This window comes from Xiphias gladius, chromosome 10, assembly GCF_016859285.1.
Source record: "Xiphias gladius isolate SHS-SW01 ecotype Sanya breed wild chromosome 10, ASM1685928v1, whole genome shotgun sequence".
NCBI classification, from domain to species: domain Eukaryota; kingdom Metazoa; phylum Chordata; class Actinopteri; order Istiophoriformes; family Xiphiidae; genus Xiphias; species Xiphias gladius.
The window spans coordinates 18,736,976-18,751,510 of record NC_053409.1 but is presented as its reverse complement, the minus strand read 5'-3'; the positions used below and the strand labels follow the sequence as shown (position 1 = coordinate 18,751,510).

Below are 14,535 nucleotides of genomic sequence, written 5' to 3'. Positions count from 1 at the left end.
GATTTGAGTAAATACAACCAGCCAATGTTTGGCATCATTTTTACTTTGAATTTAAGTATCAGTGTTCTGCATTTCTTTAGGCTTCATCCCAGAGTATTAACTTTGTACAAAATCCTTATCAGTCATCTCCATGCATCAGCACAGCTTTGTTTTTTTTTGTTTTTTTATGATCAAATCATAAATCAAGACAAACAGGTCTTTTCCATCACAGAATTTAGAACATTAATAATCAGCTATAAAAAAAAAAAAACCTTTAAAAATATGAAAAAAAAATTGAACGTGAACAAAACAATGAACAATAAATATGAACAAACCAAATTTTCTGCAGCCCTTCAGATGTGAAGTATCTGACACCATTTTGTACAGCTTGTACAGTTCAAATAAAACTCCATGTCTGCGTTGTTTCCATGTTAATACTGTACATCAGTTCAGGTCCCTTTTCAGACACCTACAGCTCCATCAGAGCTTTGATGTCGTCAATGCGAGAGGTTTTCCTGTCAGTGTATGTGGAGCCGAATGCCTTCTCCACCAGGTCCTGCTTCTGCCTCTGGATCTTCACCATGTTCTCCTCAACTGAATTCTTCACAATGAACTGCAGCAACACAATGTAAAAATATACATACAAACGTAATATTCAACGGTCGGTAATCTCTCTCATGTACCTGTCTTTAGAATATAATTGATGGAAATATACGGTACGTAATAAATCATTTCAAAAACATAAGAAATCACTACGTACCTGAACAGGGATTTGTGTTGTTGACAACAGACAGTACAAACACAAAGTTTTCAGTCTTCACAATGTAAAATACACAATGAAGAATGTGCTATGAAAATTGTGATGCCTTGTCACCAAAAAAAAACCCAAAAAAAACTCAAAGCTTTCACTGTAGACACTAATACAATATTACAAACGCATATAGAGTCCCTGTTTTCTGACCTTGGTGACGACAACTTTCCTCTTCTGGCCCAGACGGTGGCAGCGGTCAATACACTGCTCCTCGGTAGCCGGGTTCCAGGCCTAAAACACATTCACAATCGCGCAGTTAAGTTTAAGAACACACACAGATTGCATCCATCACTTATGATCTCACCTATAATAAAATCCATCAGAATCAGTCAATAACTAAATTCAGCGGATTAAATTATTACATTTCTGTGTAGTACTAATAGTGGTAATATCGATTGATGATATGTATCATAAATGTTAAATTAACCTTAACCCAAAGGTCCAGATGCTAGCTGTTGCCAGAGCTTGAGATGCCATTGAAAGCTAATAACTAAACTTTCTTTGGCCATAACATTATGCAAGGTTTATACGCTAACAAATGTGATGAAAAATTTGCTGGTGTTGAATACATTGGTGTGTGTCAGTGTATGTTGCATAAAATGCGACAGTCCTGCATCTTTCTATTGAAAGTAGTTTCTAAAAAATGTTTCGGCCCCAGTCATGTTCTGCACTGCCAAGTTAAAAAATTATGCATCTGCCAGTAAATATTCGTGTTCATACATCTCAACTTTTCTGTGGACTACAATGCAAACCCGCTTCAAGGTTCACCACCTGAGATACTATAAATTGAGTCTCAAGTGTGGCTCTACGTGTGAATGCGCCCGGTTCCTCGCCAAAATCAGCACTTACAGGGTCCATGAGGAAAACATGAGAGGCGGCCGTCAAGTTAAGCCCCACCCCGCCAGCTTTGAGTGACAGAAGCATGATGGCAGGGCTGTCAGCTGCAGAGCTCTGAAACTCCTGGATCACCTGGGTCCTCCTCTTTTGGCTCATGGCACCGTCCAAACGCACAAAACGGAAACCATGTTCTCTGGTGGAGAGGAAGGATGGCAACAATGAAAACAAATAATAGAAAATTAAATGAACTAAATTTTAGAAATTGTCTACTCAAGAGCAGATCATACAGTATGTTCTTTCAATTTTAGTAGCTTTCTTGTAATAGATAATTGTGCAGTTTTGTTTGTGTAGTTTGTCACATAATGTCTTTCACCCATTTCTAAGCACCACTGAAGTGGGCCACTATCCCCTGTGTGTGGAACACCTAGGTCATTGAGGTTATAATTAATTTAACTGTTGATCTTATTATCAAAAAGGGGGAAACATGAGACATATTTTCAAATCTAAACTCTTTTGCTACTTCTGTGACCTTGGTTTTATCTTCACCCTTTAACTACAACATGCTCCCAGCACTCAGCAGAGACAGCTGAGACACAGTCCCTCAGGCTCTCACTCCAGGCGCTTCTTTTAATAAACCTCTTATTATTCGTTAAGTACAGACCAGACCGCGGTTTGTACATGTATAAATATCCAGGCATTAACAAAAGGAGAGCATCGTAAGGACTATGTAACGGTGACTGAAGAGCCACGAATCCAACTCTACATATGTTCCAATTTCTGATAAGATGACTGTGAAATGCAGTAAATGGAGAAAACAATATTTTCATCACTACCCAAACTTTCACCACAGCTGCTGAAATTTTACAGTCATGATACCTGGTTCTAGAAAACAAACCAACACTAGCACAGACCTCTAAAGACCCTGAACCTCTACTGTGACTGTGTGTACGTGTATGTGGGTTTTACCTCAGTGGAGTCTCCAGTATAGTGAGGAAACGTGTAAACTGAGAGACAACCAAACACTTGATGCTGCCGTCCTCACACCGCAGCCTGAGCAGGTTTCCCATCAGTGCCTGCACCTGCAGAGACACAGCGAACTTCAAAGGAGCTACAATACCACTTTCACATGGCACCGTACAAGTCCAATTTCCAGCATTCCTGCCAAAGTGAATAGTTTTTGAGTGACTTCTGAGAAAAGAACTACAGAATGAGTTACAAAAACCACCAGGATCAGAAGTGCTACTAGATTGGTAGTAAATTGAGTCTGTCTTTATGTAATTTCAATATACCTCATACTCAAATCTCTCTGGAGTTATCCTTGAACTGATTGCAGCTAAGTATGGACTGGAGGAATTCAAGGCATTTGAGCATTTTATTTTCCATGAAGAACTTAGGAAACAAATTTATCGGAATTTTTAATCATTCCTGCTGATGTTGTTCATGTTAAAGGCAGCAAACAAAATATTTATTAAAAGAGTTAATAATGTCCTGCACGAATTATATGGAACACTTAATAAATTTGGTAAACAACATTCTGTCACGTATGATGTTGAGATACAGAATGTTAAAGGTTAGAATGAGAACAGAACATCTTTTTTGAAGTCCAACTCAAGAAAAATTTCCTTTTATGGTTTAAAGAAATAGTTTCCTGCACTTTTTTAGTGGTCTACAGAGTTTTTCTTTTTTAAAACAATTTTCAAACTGTTAAATTTGCACCCTCAGTATGTGCGGTGTACCTTTGAGCTTGTCCTCCACATCTCAGAATTTGTACTCTTCTCTTCCTCCATTTCGTCCTGTGGAAACTCCACCAGCTCACTGGTCTTGATCTCACTTCGACAGAGAGGGCAGCGCACCATCTCCTACGTACACACGCGCGGAAAAGAAAAAGATGGATCTATTAATGATTAACAACCACATAACTGATCATATGGTAGTGAAATCTTACTTTTTAAGTGAACTCAAATGATGACGAAAGTACAAACCCCTACTCCCTTCCGAGGGGCAGCACGTGTACCTGCTCAGTGCTGATGACCTGGGCGATGCAGGGCCGGCAGTAAACGTGGGCGCAGTGTGTAATGACAGGGAGACGGATGGAGTCCAGACACACCGAGCACTCCTCGTCCGAGCCGCTGGCCAACACCAACCGTAGCTTCTCTATCAGACGCTCCCGTAGCTCTGCAGGCGTCGCTGCAGCACCTATAGACAAAGAGAGAGCATGGAGAGGGAAACAAATCTTTGATACAAATATATAAGCAAAAGAATCTTTCTGAAACCTGTATTAAGACGGACAAACTACATATGTTAACAAGGTACTTAGAACGCACAGATTAAATGTACAATATAATGATAATAAAATATACTCTTATAGTTACTGGAATCAGCCCCAAAAGCTTGGTTGTGCATAAGTCATTCAAACAGAGGAAATTTCCCACAGAAGAAGAAAAAATATTTAACAAAAAACGATTAAAGTGAGGAACAAAACTTTCAAATAGAAATGTGAGGCAGGGTAGAGAAAAACTAAAAGGGAAATAAAGAAAACGTAAAGAAATAGAAGAGGGGAATGGGCCTTTTTTTCTACAGCAGACATCTCAGCTGTGTCAAAAATCACTCTCTCTTTCTTTCATTCATTTTATTCATTACTGTGAGCAGTTAATTGAGATTTCAGAAAAATTCCTCATCATTATTTTGCACCTTCACTGACAGATGTACAGTTGTATTTTCACAACTATCCAAGGCAAAGCGTCGGATTGTGGCATTTTTTGCAGGTATACTAAGCAGTGTATAATCTATGAACACATTTTCCAGTCCATTGTGGGGAATTTTGACTCCTCTCAAGATGTGATGTTGTACGGTCATTATGAATTTGTTGGCCAAGTTTCAAATGCATCCCACGCATAAATTGGTTCAGTAGGAGAATCACATTGAAAAATATTGTGACTCTTGTATAGGGATCATAATGATATAGGTGTAGCGGATGATCAAATTACCAAGTGATCAATCTATCCCTGAATCCTGTAAGGAATGAAAAAAAGCTGGACAGAATAGCAAGGCATGCAGCCTCAGGCACATACTACTGACAAATAATAAGAATAACAGGAAGGCAGCTAGTGTAGGTAATAACAGTAATGATACCTCCTTTCCATTGAAGTGTTGAAGAAAATCGAGCAAGTAAACATTATACAGAGTACCAGGGCCCTGGACCTGGTAAACTTAAATGCAGCTGAACTATCGTGAATGTTGTCACTGACACCCGTGGTTTTCTCGTCCAAATCTTTACCGTCTACTGATTCATCACCCACAAAGATAGAAATTAAAACTCCTACACACCCATGGTACATCCACACGGCTGTTTTCCATTATTTTTGGCTGGTTAGACCTGTTCCAAGGACTGTGGGTGTGTGGAGGAAATGCTTTTAGTAAAGTCCCCTGTTCGCTTTGGTACACAGATATAGCAGGGCAACATTGGCAGCATAGGTGAGCTTTTTTTTTGGTTATTATTTTGTTGAAACTTGATCTCTGGAATGAAGTGCAAAGGGAACCCAATGGCGGACGGTTGTGTACTTCACAACCAACTGTTATCTCAGCAAAGTCTGGACATGTATTCAGCCGACTTTAACCTGAAAAGAAGTCTAATCAATCCAAAACATTGAAAACACCTGCATGGGTGTGCTAGACCTTAAATAAGGCCAGCTGTCCACGTTTTGTACTTATCATGACAACACTATCTACATAGAAGCAATCGTTGAACTTAAAACCCGAACCAGTAACTTAGTTTGGGAAATGCCCAGAGGTGAACCTAGGTCTAAAAGATTGACCTTTTTATTTAACACATTATATATCAAGCAAATAAATAATTCATTATTGTAAATCTTCTGCAACCCAGGTCGCATATCCGACGAGTTCAGAAGCTTTGCTCTCCTGAATCACGTCGTCATCACGTCAAACTGCAGGTTTTACCTAAATCTGAGGATGTCTTTGCCAGTAGATCAGGGTGGCAGCAGTGCTGTCGAAGCCTCATCAGGATGGCCAGCACATCAGCATAATTCCTCAGCTCGGTCCCTTCTGCTACATATCTATACACGCATACATGCATGTGCGCGCGCACACACACACACACACACACACACACACACACACACACACACACACACACACACACACACACACGCAATTATACAAAACAATATAATATTCAACATGCATCAATCAACACCCATATGTCCTGTCAAATATTCTTATCTAATTACGCTTTGCAAGTTGCCACCTTCAAACATGCATGGACAGGTACACACACACACACACACACACACACACACACACACACACACACACACACACACACACACACACACACACACACACCTGCCGATGGTGTTTCTTCCTTCATTGCGTGCCAGCTCGTACTCCTCTCTCTCCACCTGGCTAAGCTCCACCTGCTCCACATATACAGTCTTCTCAGGCAGAGACACCAGGGGGCGCCCATTCACCTCACTGCTCTTGGTCCGTCGCAGGGTGATGCACTTCACCAGAGTCTGAAGGTTCCTGCACACAACATCAGTTTCCTGAGTTTTCCAATGTACTAATATTTGATGTCCAATTTGATTGATGTAGTAAACAGAGTAAACAATAGTAAAATGACTGTTAGGAAAAACAAAATGACTGTTAAGGTAAATGACTAGTAATATACTGTATATATAAAATATGTATGGAATAACATTGCAGCTCAGCAATAACTTCACTCAGACTAACTTACCACCGCTTACTTACAGCAAATGGCTCCCTCTGCGGTATTATATTCCTACAATGCAGCAGTGTAATATACTGTGTCAGTGAGCACTCACTGCAGGCCGGCTCTGTCTCCTTGAGTAACGGGCCTCTGGATCACTCTATTCCACCACTCTCTCACATTGAATGGCTTCAGATGCAAGAAAGCCAGCAGCATCCACAGGTCTTTCACACTGTTCTGGATAGGAGTACCTGGAGAAGTAGAGGAATGAAGCATGAAAACACACACACATACACACACACACACACACACACACACACGCACACACACACACACACACACACACACACACACACACACACACACACACACACACACGATGACTGCTTCAACTGTGAGACTGTATCTGTGTGTACTTGAGCATGTCCCCAAAACAGTCAATCAAAATGAGTAGTTGTTGTGGAGAATATGGATACATTTATTATTGTAAACAATGTTCACTGAAGTATTCCAAATTATAGTATATAACCAGTAGCTATGAACAGTAATATCTGTTTGTAAGATCTTGTGATAACAGTTTTCGTAAAAACGTAACTTGTTCAAATTAACTGTCAGTCACAACATTTAGAAAACAAGAATTTTGACACAATAGAAATTATATAAAGAGATGACGAACAATAATCCATGTATGCTTGTGTGTGTTTAAGGGCAGGTATACCTGAAAGAATCCAGCGCCGCTTAGCTTTCAGGCCAAGCACGGCCTTACTCATCTGTGCGTTTGGGTTTTTTACGACGTGTCCTTCGTCCAGCACGACCCTCAGCCAATTGATGCTGTGGAGGGGACTCTTATTCTGAAAGAGAAACAAACACATTGTATTTGTTTTTAAAAGAGGAGCAACTTAGCTCTGCATATGAGCTGCACATCTCTTAACTGGATATTGACATGAATTGAAACATACAGACCAGGTCCAGGACAGACAGTCAATTTCCATTGGATAATTGTGCTTACCAAATAAATTAATGCACAGTCTGCACTACCATATGAAGTTTGTCTCCCATGTTTCTTTACTGTGTGAACACATTGGTTCACCTTGCAGCCACTGATATACACGGGACCTGTATCCACTCACCCCAAAGTCGGCAGACAGAACGTTGTAGGTGGTGATCACCACATCCTGGGAGGACAAAAACTTCTTGCTCCTGTTGCGCTCTGAGCCGTAATACAGATACACGTTTAGCTTCACATTGGCACGCACATGCTGCTCAAACTGCTCCTGCAATGCACACACAAAGGAGAGAGCAAGAAAACATGATACACACTGACTTGAGGGATGGGAAGGCAGCACTGAAACTGGCATTACATTGTGGCTCTTTGCTGTAACAGTATGCACTTTCACCAAGAGAAGCTTACCAGCTAGCTTTTCTCTTTATCTTGTCCACAAGATAAATAACAGGACAGTACTGATCATATTCATTATCAATTAGTCTGCCGATTATTTTTCTAATAAATCATTTTATCTACAAGTGTTAAAAATGCCCGTTATAATTTGCCAGAGCCCATCTAGCAGTTTTCAGCGTGCGTTCTATCCAACCATCAATCCAAAACTCAAATATTTTCAATTTGCTATCCTGTATGAAAGAAGAAAAGCATAAAGTCTTCACATTTGAAAAGCTGCAGATTAAATTTTCTGCTGAAAGACTGATCAATTAAAGGACTACTTGTTTCAGCTCTAAATTGTATGTTGACACAGTTTAGTGACTGTGTGTGTGTTTTGGTGTGTGAGGCTGTATTCCTACCAGCCAGTTGCTGAGCACAGAGAGTGGGCAGATGATTAGAGTTGTTCTAGCTGATAAGTCTTCTGCACTTTCAGGGATGGCGGACTCCACCCCTGCAGCCTTCTTGGTAGTTTTCTTCTTCTTCGGGGCTGTATCTGGTGGGGAGCCACCCAGCGCTGCAGCAAAGTCCAGATCCTCCAGCAATACTGGGACCACTGCATTTTAGGCGTACAGATCACAACGATTTACAATGCCTTCCCAACAAAATGAAAATTACAAAGCTCAACTCACAAGTCACCCGGTGCCTACAACATGCGCAAATAAGAATAGTTGCTACATTGTACCTTTACTGGGCTTTCGCTTGGTGGCTTTCATCTTTCCTTTGCTTGTACCTGTAAGCGGAGAGGTCAGATAAAAATGTACGTAAACCACAAAATCCACGGAAGAAGACAGACGTGTGCAAACGGTGCCAACAAACACATAGAAGTGAAATGGGGAATACATATGGAGTTCAGTGTCAGTTCTTACTTTTCTCCGACTCGCCTGTTATCTCCACTATGTCTTGTGTATCAGCACAGATCAGCTCCGCCTGGGGACTGACGAATACAAGACCATATCAGGTTATGTTAAAAGAAACTGACGGCCCTAAACATTATTACACTTTACAGAGCAGGTGTGTAAAATGTAACATATAGATGGAGAAATGTGAGAAATGTATGGAAATATGTATGCAGAAATGTGCATTCTTATCTTCAGGTATGGTTAACTATGCAGCTGTAATTAAAACCACAACAGCGATAATGCCAGCATGTCATAGTCAATTAAAACACACTTACAGGTCTGAGCATAGAGAACCAGCTGCTGCAACACCCACTCCTGCTCCATCGCCTGCACTGCTGCTTCCTGAAACAAAGACACCGCGTCACCTCTCCTGCTAGTGCTATAAATGTCCTGATATATAGTCAGATTGAGAGATGACGGAAGACTGAACAAATAAAGGGAAAAATAAATAAATAAATAAATAAAATCACCAAATCTGCAGCAGCAAATTTATTAAAAGTTTTGTGTACCTTCCAGTTTGGAAGCCATCTGTGGTTTGATTTTGGCTTTGATAGGTGAAGACCCCTCCTCCTGCACACATGCGAACAAAAAATTTACATAGTGGCTGACTACAATTCCATCCGACTGCATACTGACGGACAAGAACATATTCAACACAGCTGCACTTACGCATTTCTCCACAGGCAGTGGCTTTCCGTGGTGGAAGTTGGTGAGGATCAGAGCGATGGTTGTCAGAGTTTTTCCCTGAAAAACACAAACAGAGGGGCATAGTGTTGATTCATATCTGCTTGGGTAGTAGCAGTGTGACATCTGTTTTTTTTTTGTTTTTTTTTGTAAATGCGCAAAAAAAACAGCTCTGATAGGAGTGGCGTTATCTCATCCTTCCTTATTCATTGGAGACAACATATCATCTTGCATACCTTAATTTGGAAGTTTAATGTTTCCTGCCTGATGGTCAATCATACACACGAAAGTTTAGAACACATCTTTACACATTTTTTTCTACTATATACATATGTATGTACACTGACCAAACATAACATAATCAGTAAATGTATACATTAACTTGGAATTCACCAATAAACACATATTTCTTTTAAACTGTAATGATATTACATCATACAAGAGTCTACAAGTAACACATTCAGCTTGTGCGCAGTCAGATACAGTGTGTGTGAAATATGTGCACTGTGTGTGTGTGTGTGTGTGTGTGTGTGTGTGTGTGTGTGTGTCACTCACCAGTCCCATGTCATCTGCCAATATTCCCCCACACACCCTCTCTGGTATTTCTTTGGCAGAGAAACATGTGAGGGTGTTGTAGTACAGCTCGCCTCTCTTCTCCCAGAAGGGCGGCAGCGTAGATTTGTTTTCTCGAGCACACATCCAGGACAGCGCCTGCCTCTGGTGAAGCAGGAGAGGAGTACCCACAGACTACAGAGAAAGAGAGATGCATGCAAGACATAGATTTAAAAAAAAAAATACAAAAACACAGATCTTAACAGGGCAGGGAACTATTTGGAGTTGCAAGAAGGCGACAACGTGAAGTAAGAAGCAAGTTCTCTGGAAGTGCAGCAAGAGAGGGAAAGCAGAAATGAAGAATAATGCATGTTTTTCTGATCATGTCACAGTATTTCATTATTTGTCTTACTTCTGTAAAAGTTAATTTTAAATCTAAATTTGAGAGTTTCCAGATGACTTCCGTTGTGTTAAATGAGTAAACTCTAATTTCTAATTCAGCAGCATTACAAATGACCAATATCAATGAGTCTAAGCCAAAGGGCTCTGGTGATATTCTTGTGAAACAAACTCTGTTTTCCTTTTCTGGGGTCAAAAATAATATTCCAACAATAACAAACAATATAAAATCATTAGTTTTTTGACATAATTGTTGTGAGAGTAGTAAGAAATACAAAATAAGACACATTTCTGACTATAGATACATAAAATGCAGACAAACAGATCAAGTACGCACCTTGGCTGCTTCTTTCTCCCCGTCTTTACTCTCCATCAAGCCTTCAAACAGATTATCAAACGCATTCTTCAGCTGAAAAAAAAAAAAAAGAACATGTAATGTAATCACAACTGCTGGCTTAAGCCTTATTAGGTCTGTTCCACAATGTTTAGATCATGACTGCAAACGTATTGTTAGTCCAGATCATTTTAGTGCTGAATTACACATCATTGAATAAAAAAATCCTAATCATAATTAAATTTGAAAGCCTTTATTAAATAACAATGCGATGTAGTTTTTCTTTTTTTTTTTTTTTTTTTTTTAAACAACACGTTGGGATCAGATAAGGACTACTCTGTAAGTGCCTATAAATGCAGTACAGCACTGAAACCTCATTACCTGGTTTACATTATTCACCCAAAACATGTGATCCTACTCTTCCTGCTCCGGTGTCACTGGCTACAGATGACATGGACATAATTCTATTTATTTGGCTCTAATATGACAGTTGAGTAAATTTTAGGAAAGCAGACAATAAACCAGAATCTACTGTCAAAAATCTGACACTGAGAAAAGAAGAAGGACATTTCTCTGCCCTTTTCCTCGCGGACCAAAGCGAATGCAACGCTTACATTTTTTCTTCAGTTAATGCCAAATATAGCATCAAATGTTGCATATTACATGAACTAAATTTAAGTATATTACCTCCTCTGCAGTAAGCGGGATGGTCAAACCTTTTTTAGATGGCAGACCACGAGCCCCTGGACTATTATATGATGTCTGATATGCACCTGAGGATTCACACAGACACACACAGACACACACACACACACACAAAACAAGCAGTGAAGTTAACAAAAATGACTGAAAACTGATATTTGCAATGCAACAATGTGAGCGCCATGCATCACTATAAGTGGTTTTCCACCAGGAGGCAAATGAGATTGGTCAGTTGAGTGTATGCTGTATGTGTGTACCTGGTGGCCTGCTTCCACCTGTGTTGAGTTTATAACCACGACGTGCCATATGTTCAATCGCAGCCTTTTTGTTCTCCTCTCTCCCCCAGAAAGACAGCATCACTGGCATATTAAACTGGTTCTTCGTGCCCGAGTGCACCACCCTGACACAGCAGAGAGACACACACACAAACAAACACAAACTCAGAGATGTTCAGTTTTAACCCTCTGTAATCATGGCGCCCACAGGAGCTCACGGTTCCTCCTAACACAAATGAATAATGGCAATAGCAGCCATTTGTGCATCTGTTCAGGGTTAGTCAGCTATTAGTGTGGGATTTCTGGGCTGACACTCCTGAAGATGCTGGGAAAAATCTTATCCGGACCCAGGGACGACACTGACAGGCCAATAACAATTTACTCACCCCTCTACTTTAGCCAAGTTGTTGTCCATAACGTAGGCCATAGCCGCTGCTAGCTCTCGCTTGATGTGTCCCACCTGGTTGCCATAAATGTTGGCGACCATCACTGCGTTGCGGTCGTATGGATTCTGGGGCTGTCGCACCAGGCCGACCATTTCCCCCTGATTCACCTGTCCAGAGAGCGAAACACAGATCATCTCTCAATGTGGCAATTCGTAGCAGTCCTGCTCCGTCTCCTTTGTGAAATCGGTGCGCTAGAGGAACAAAAGGTGACCCCGACTGATCCTCACCACCCCTGTATAGTATCTGAGGCCGACCACAGTGCCCTGCAGATGGCCAAACAGCACGCTGCCGTCTGCGTCCGGCTCCTCGGACGCCGCAGCCCTGATGGCCTGGGAGAGAGTCTCTGCGGGGGTCTCATAGCGGTCTCTGAAGAGGTCCACCTCACTGTACCTGTTCCCACCAAACCTCCAGCTGCGCGAAAACATGACGCCTGGGGCAGACACATGCGGGGAGACACACGAAAAATAAGCACACAGACGGACAAAAAGAAGGATGCAAGTTTTGACAGGGGGACAGGATGTAGGAGAGCGGCCTCCGCTGACAAGATAAACAACTGTCTTTAGGGCGCACAGAGTTGGAGCTGCTGGTTGCAGCGACAGGAAACGTCAACCAGGCGCAAACTTTACAACTTTCAGAGGACACAAGCGTGTAGATACGGGAAACTAGCCTACACTGGAACTGAACTACTGAATAGTAAAGTCAGCTAGCCAGGTGACCAACTCACAGCCCTAAATGTTACACTCGTCAAAAAAGAAAAGTGTGGTCTTCCGTCAAAGCCGCATTGACGCGGACAGTTACCTACGGTTATCGATCTTAGCGTTAGCACGTAAAAGCAGGTCTGAGTTTACGTTACAAGGTTGTTAGCTAAGTTAGTCCCGCCTGCTCTTAATAATGTGCCCACATCGATCGATACACTTACGGACGGACAGGGCTCGTCATTTATCTTTATTTAGCAATTTGCTCGTACTGTTTGTCTCTCCCTTGACGATGGTGGATTTTTATCAGACGGGGACCGTTGTTTGGCGTCTCCGATGTTTGGGGCTACATTCCTCTCCGCTGCTGTGTAGTCGGGAGGAGTCAAGCCGGCTGCAGTTAGTGTGGAACCTGCGGAAGTGACCTTCAAAATATATTTATGATTTGTGATGTTTTATGATGATGCAAACTAAACATAGTTTGTTTACACATCTCGCTCTCTCTCTCTATATATATATATATATATATATACACAATTTTAAAAAAAACTGTGATATAATATAATATAATATAATATACCTATAGCTTATTGGAGTAAATCACTGACTGAGCCATGGAAATTTGATTAAAAAAAATTACTTTAAACCAGAAACCAGACTACACACATCTGCCATGTATATGTTTTTTGTTGTTGTTGTTTTTTTTTTTTGCAAAACCAATGTAGTGTTTTGAATTTTATAAAGCTAGTCCACATCACGCAGGAACAGTTACAATCAGAATCAGCTTTACTGGCCAACCACTGTATGTGAACACATGCAGGGAGTGTGACTCCAGTTTCCTAGTGGCTCTCAGTACCAGTAACGGCGTTCGTGAAGACACACACACAGCCAGTGCGGCAAAAAACAAGGACAACAAAGCTGAACTAAGAGATGTAAACATAAACACATGACTGTTTTTTTTTTACAAGCAGGTAGGTGAACAAAGTAGATACATACGTAGAGTAACAACATATAAGGTCTGTATGCAAGTCAAACAGCTCCTGGTTGATTTATTAAGATGATCGACAAAAAATTACTTATTTACTAATTTCAATTAATCGTTTGAGTTAGTTTTTAAGCCAAAAATGCAGACTTTTATATAAAATATGTATTACCATTATTATGGGAATTCTCTTTGCAGAGGAGATAGATTTTATCCTGGAAATTAAGGACACCTTGTTCCGGTGTGGTGTCCGTTAGCTTTCAACTCAAACACACGAGCAGCTACATCCTTACTGGCAGCTGCGTTTTACGCGCCCTTTGAGTTTCGCACAACGAGCGCTACGGAAGCCGTGCGGTTCCGAGTCCTCGGTCTGTTTTCTACGACGTTCCGCTTCCTCCTCGCCAGGTTCCTCCCCCGGGCCGAGCAGAGAACCCGGCTTGAGGGTGCTCAGGGGAGAGAAACGGGGAATAAGGTGCCGTGCGTTAGAGGACGAAATCGTTTTTCAGACGTCCAGGAAAGTTCGCGGAAATCTCGGCGTCAAATCTGGGCTTTTAAGCGGACTGAAGACCAGCAGGAACGGGGCGGAGTTTCGGGAGTTCGGCCGGAGTGTGTTTGAGACTTTGCGGTTGACAGCATCTGGTGAGTTTAGATTTGCTCATTCAGTGTAGTCAGCCCGAGTGCATTCTTACATACATGTTGCTTTTTTTTTTTTTTTTTTTTTTTTAATTTGGCACAGGAAGCACTCAGACTGAGCGGCATCTTCTTCCACAACAGTTGCG

General features: G+C 41.2%; 2 protein-coding genes across 7 annotated transcripts in view; one reads left to right on the top strand and one right to left on the bottom strand.

The window, feature by feature from the left end:
* Window positions 1-2: 2 nt before the first annotated feature.
* On the bottom strand, window positions 3-14,027 carry hltf (helicase-like transcription factor). Of its 3 annotated transcripts, none has more exons than XM_040136766.1 (25): window positions 13,929-14,027; window positions 13,002-13,199; window positions 12,310-12,512; window positions 12,023-12,189; window positions 11,619-11,761; window positions 11,347-11,432; window positions 10,663-10,734; window positions 9,930-10,121; window positions 9,360-9,434; window positions 9,200-9,260; window positions 8,966-9,032; window positions 8,658-8,725; window positions 8,474-8,521; window positions 8,151-8,344; window positions 7,484-7,627; window positions 7,072-7,204; window positions 6,469-6,604; window positions 5,990-6,169; window positions 5,585-5,700; window positions 3,642-3,823; window positions 3,364-3,486; window positions 2,594-2,706; window positions 1,640-1,820; window positions 941-1,021; window positions 3-592 (listed from the first exon to the last, which is right to left on the bottom strand). In XM_040136766.1, exons 3-25 carry the CDS (start codon window positions 12,505-12,507, stop codon window positions 449-451), a joined length of 2,904 nt encoding a protein of 967 aa, XP_039992700.1. In that variant the 5' UTR covers window positions 12,508-12,512; window positions 13,002-13,199; window positions 13,929-14,027; the 3' UTR covers window positions 3-448. The 3 variants fall into 3 exon arrangements, with proteins under 3 accessions (XP_039992700.1, XP_039992701.1, XP_039992702.1); XM_040136767.1 differs by having other exon boundaries at window positions 13,050-13,199; XM_040136768.1 differs by lacking the exon at window positions 13,002-13,199.
* The window catches only part of LOC120795156 (serine/threonine-protein kinase PAK 2-like), a 16,894-nt gene continuing 14,865 nt past the window's right edge, over window positions 12,507-14,535 (top strand). The window contains exons 1-2 of one of the 4 annotated variants that reach the window (XM_040136771.1): window positions 14,077-14,395; window positions 14,493-14,535. The exon at window positions 14,493-14,535 is cut by the window's right edge and continues 69 nt beyond it. The gene's annotated coding sequence lies outside the window, so the exon portion shown is untranslated. Of the gene's footprint in view, window positions 12,794-14,076; window positions 14,396-14,492 lie in introns of those variants that run through there. The other 3 variants (XM_040136774.1, XM_040136775.1, XM_040136770.1) reach the window with 3 other exon arrangements.

Coding starts and splice junctions, on each gene's coding strand:
- hltf (XM_040136766.1), bottom strand. CDS start 12,507: ATGTTTTCGCGCAGCTGGAGGTTTGGTGGGAACAGGTACAGTGAGGTG. Junction 11,433..11,618: donor AGGTGGAAGCAGGCCACCAG/GTACACACATAC, acceptor GTGAATCCTCAG/GTGCATATCAGACATCATAT. Junction 593..940: donor GGAAAGTTGTCGTCACCAAG/GTCAGAAAACAG, acceptor GTGTTGCTGCAG/TTCATTGTGAAGAATTCAGT.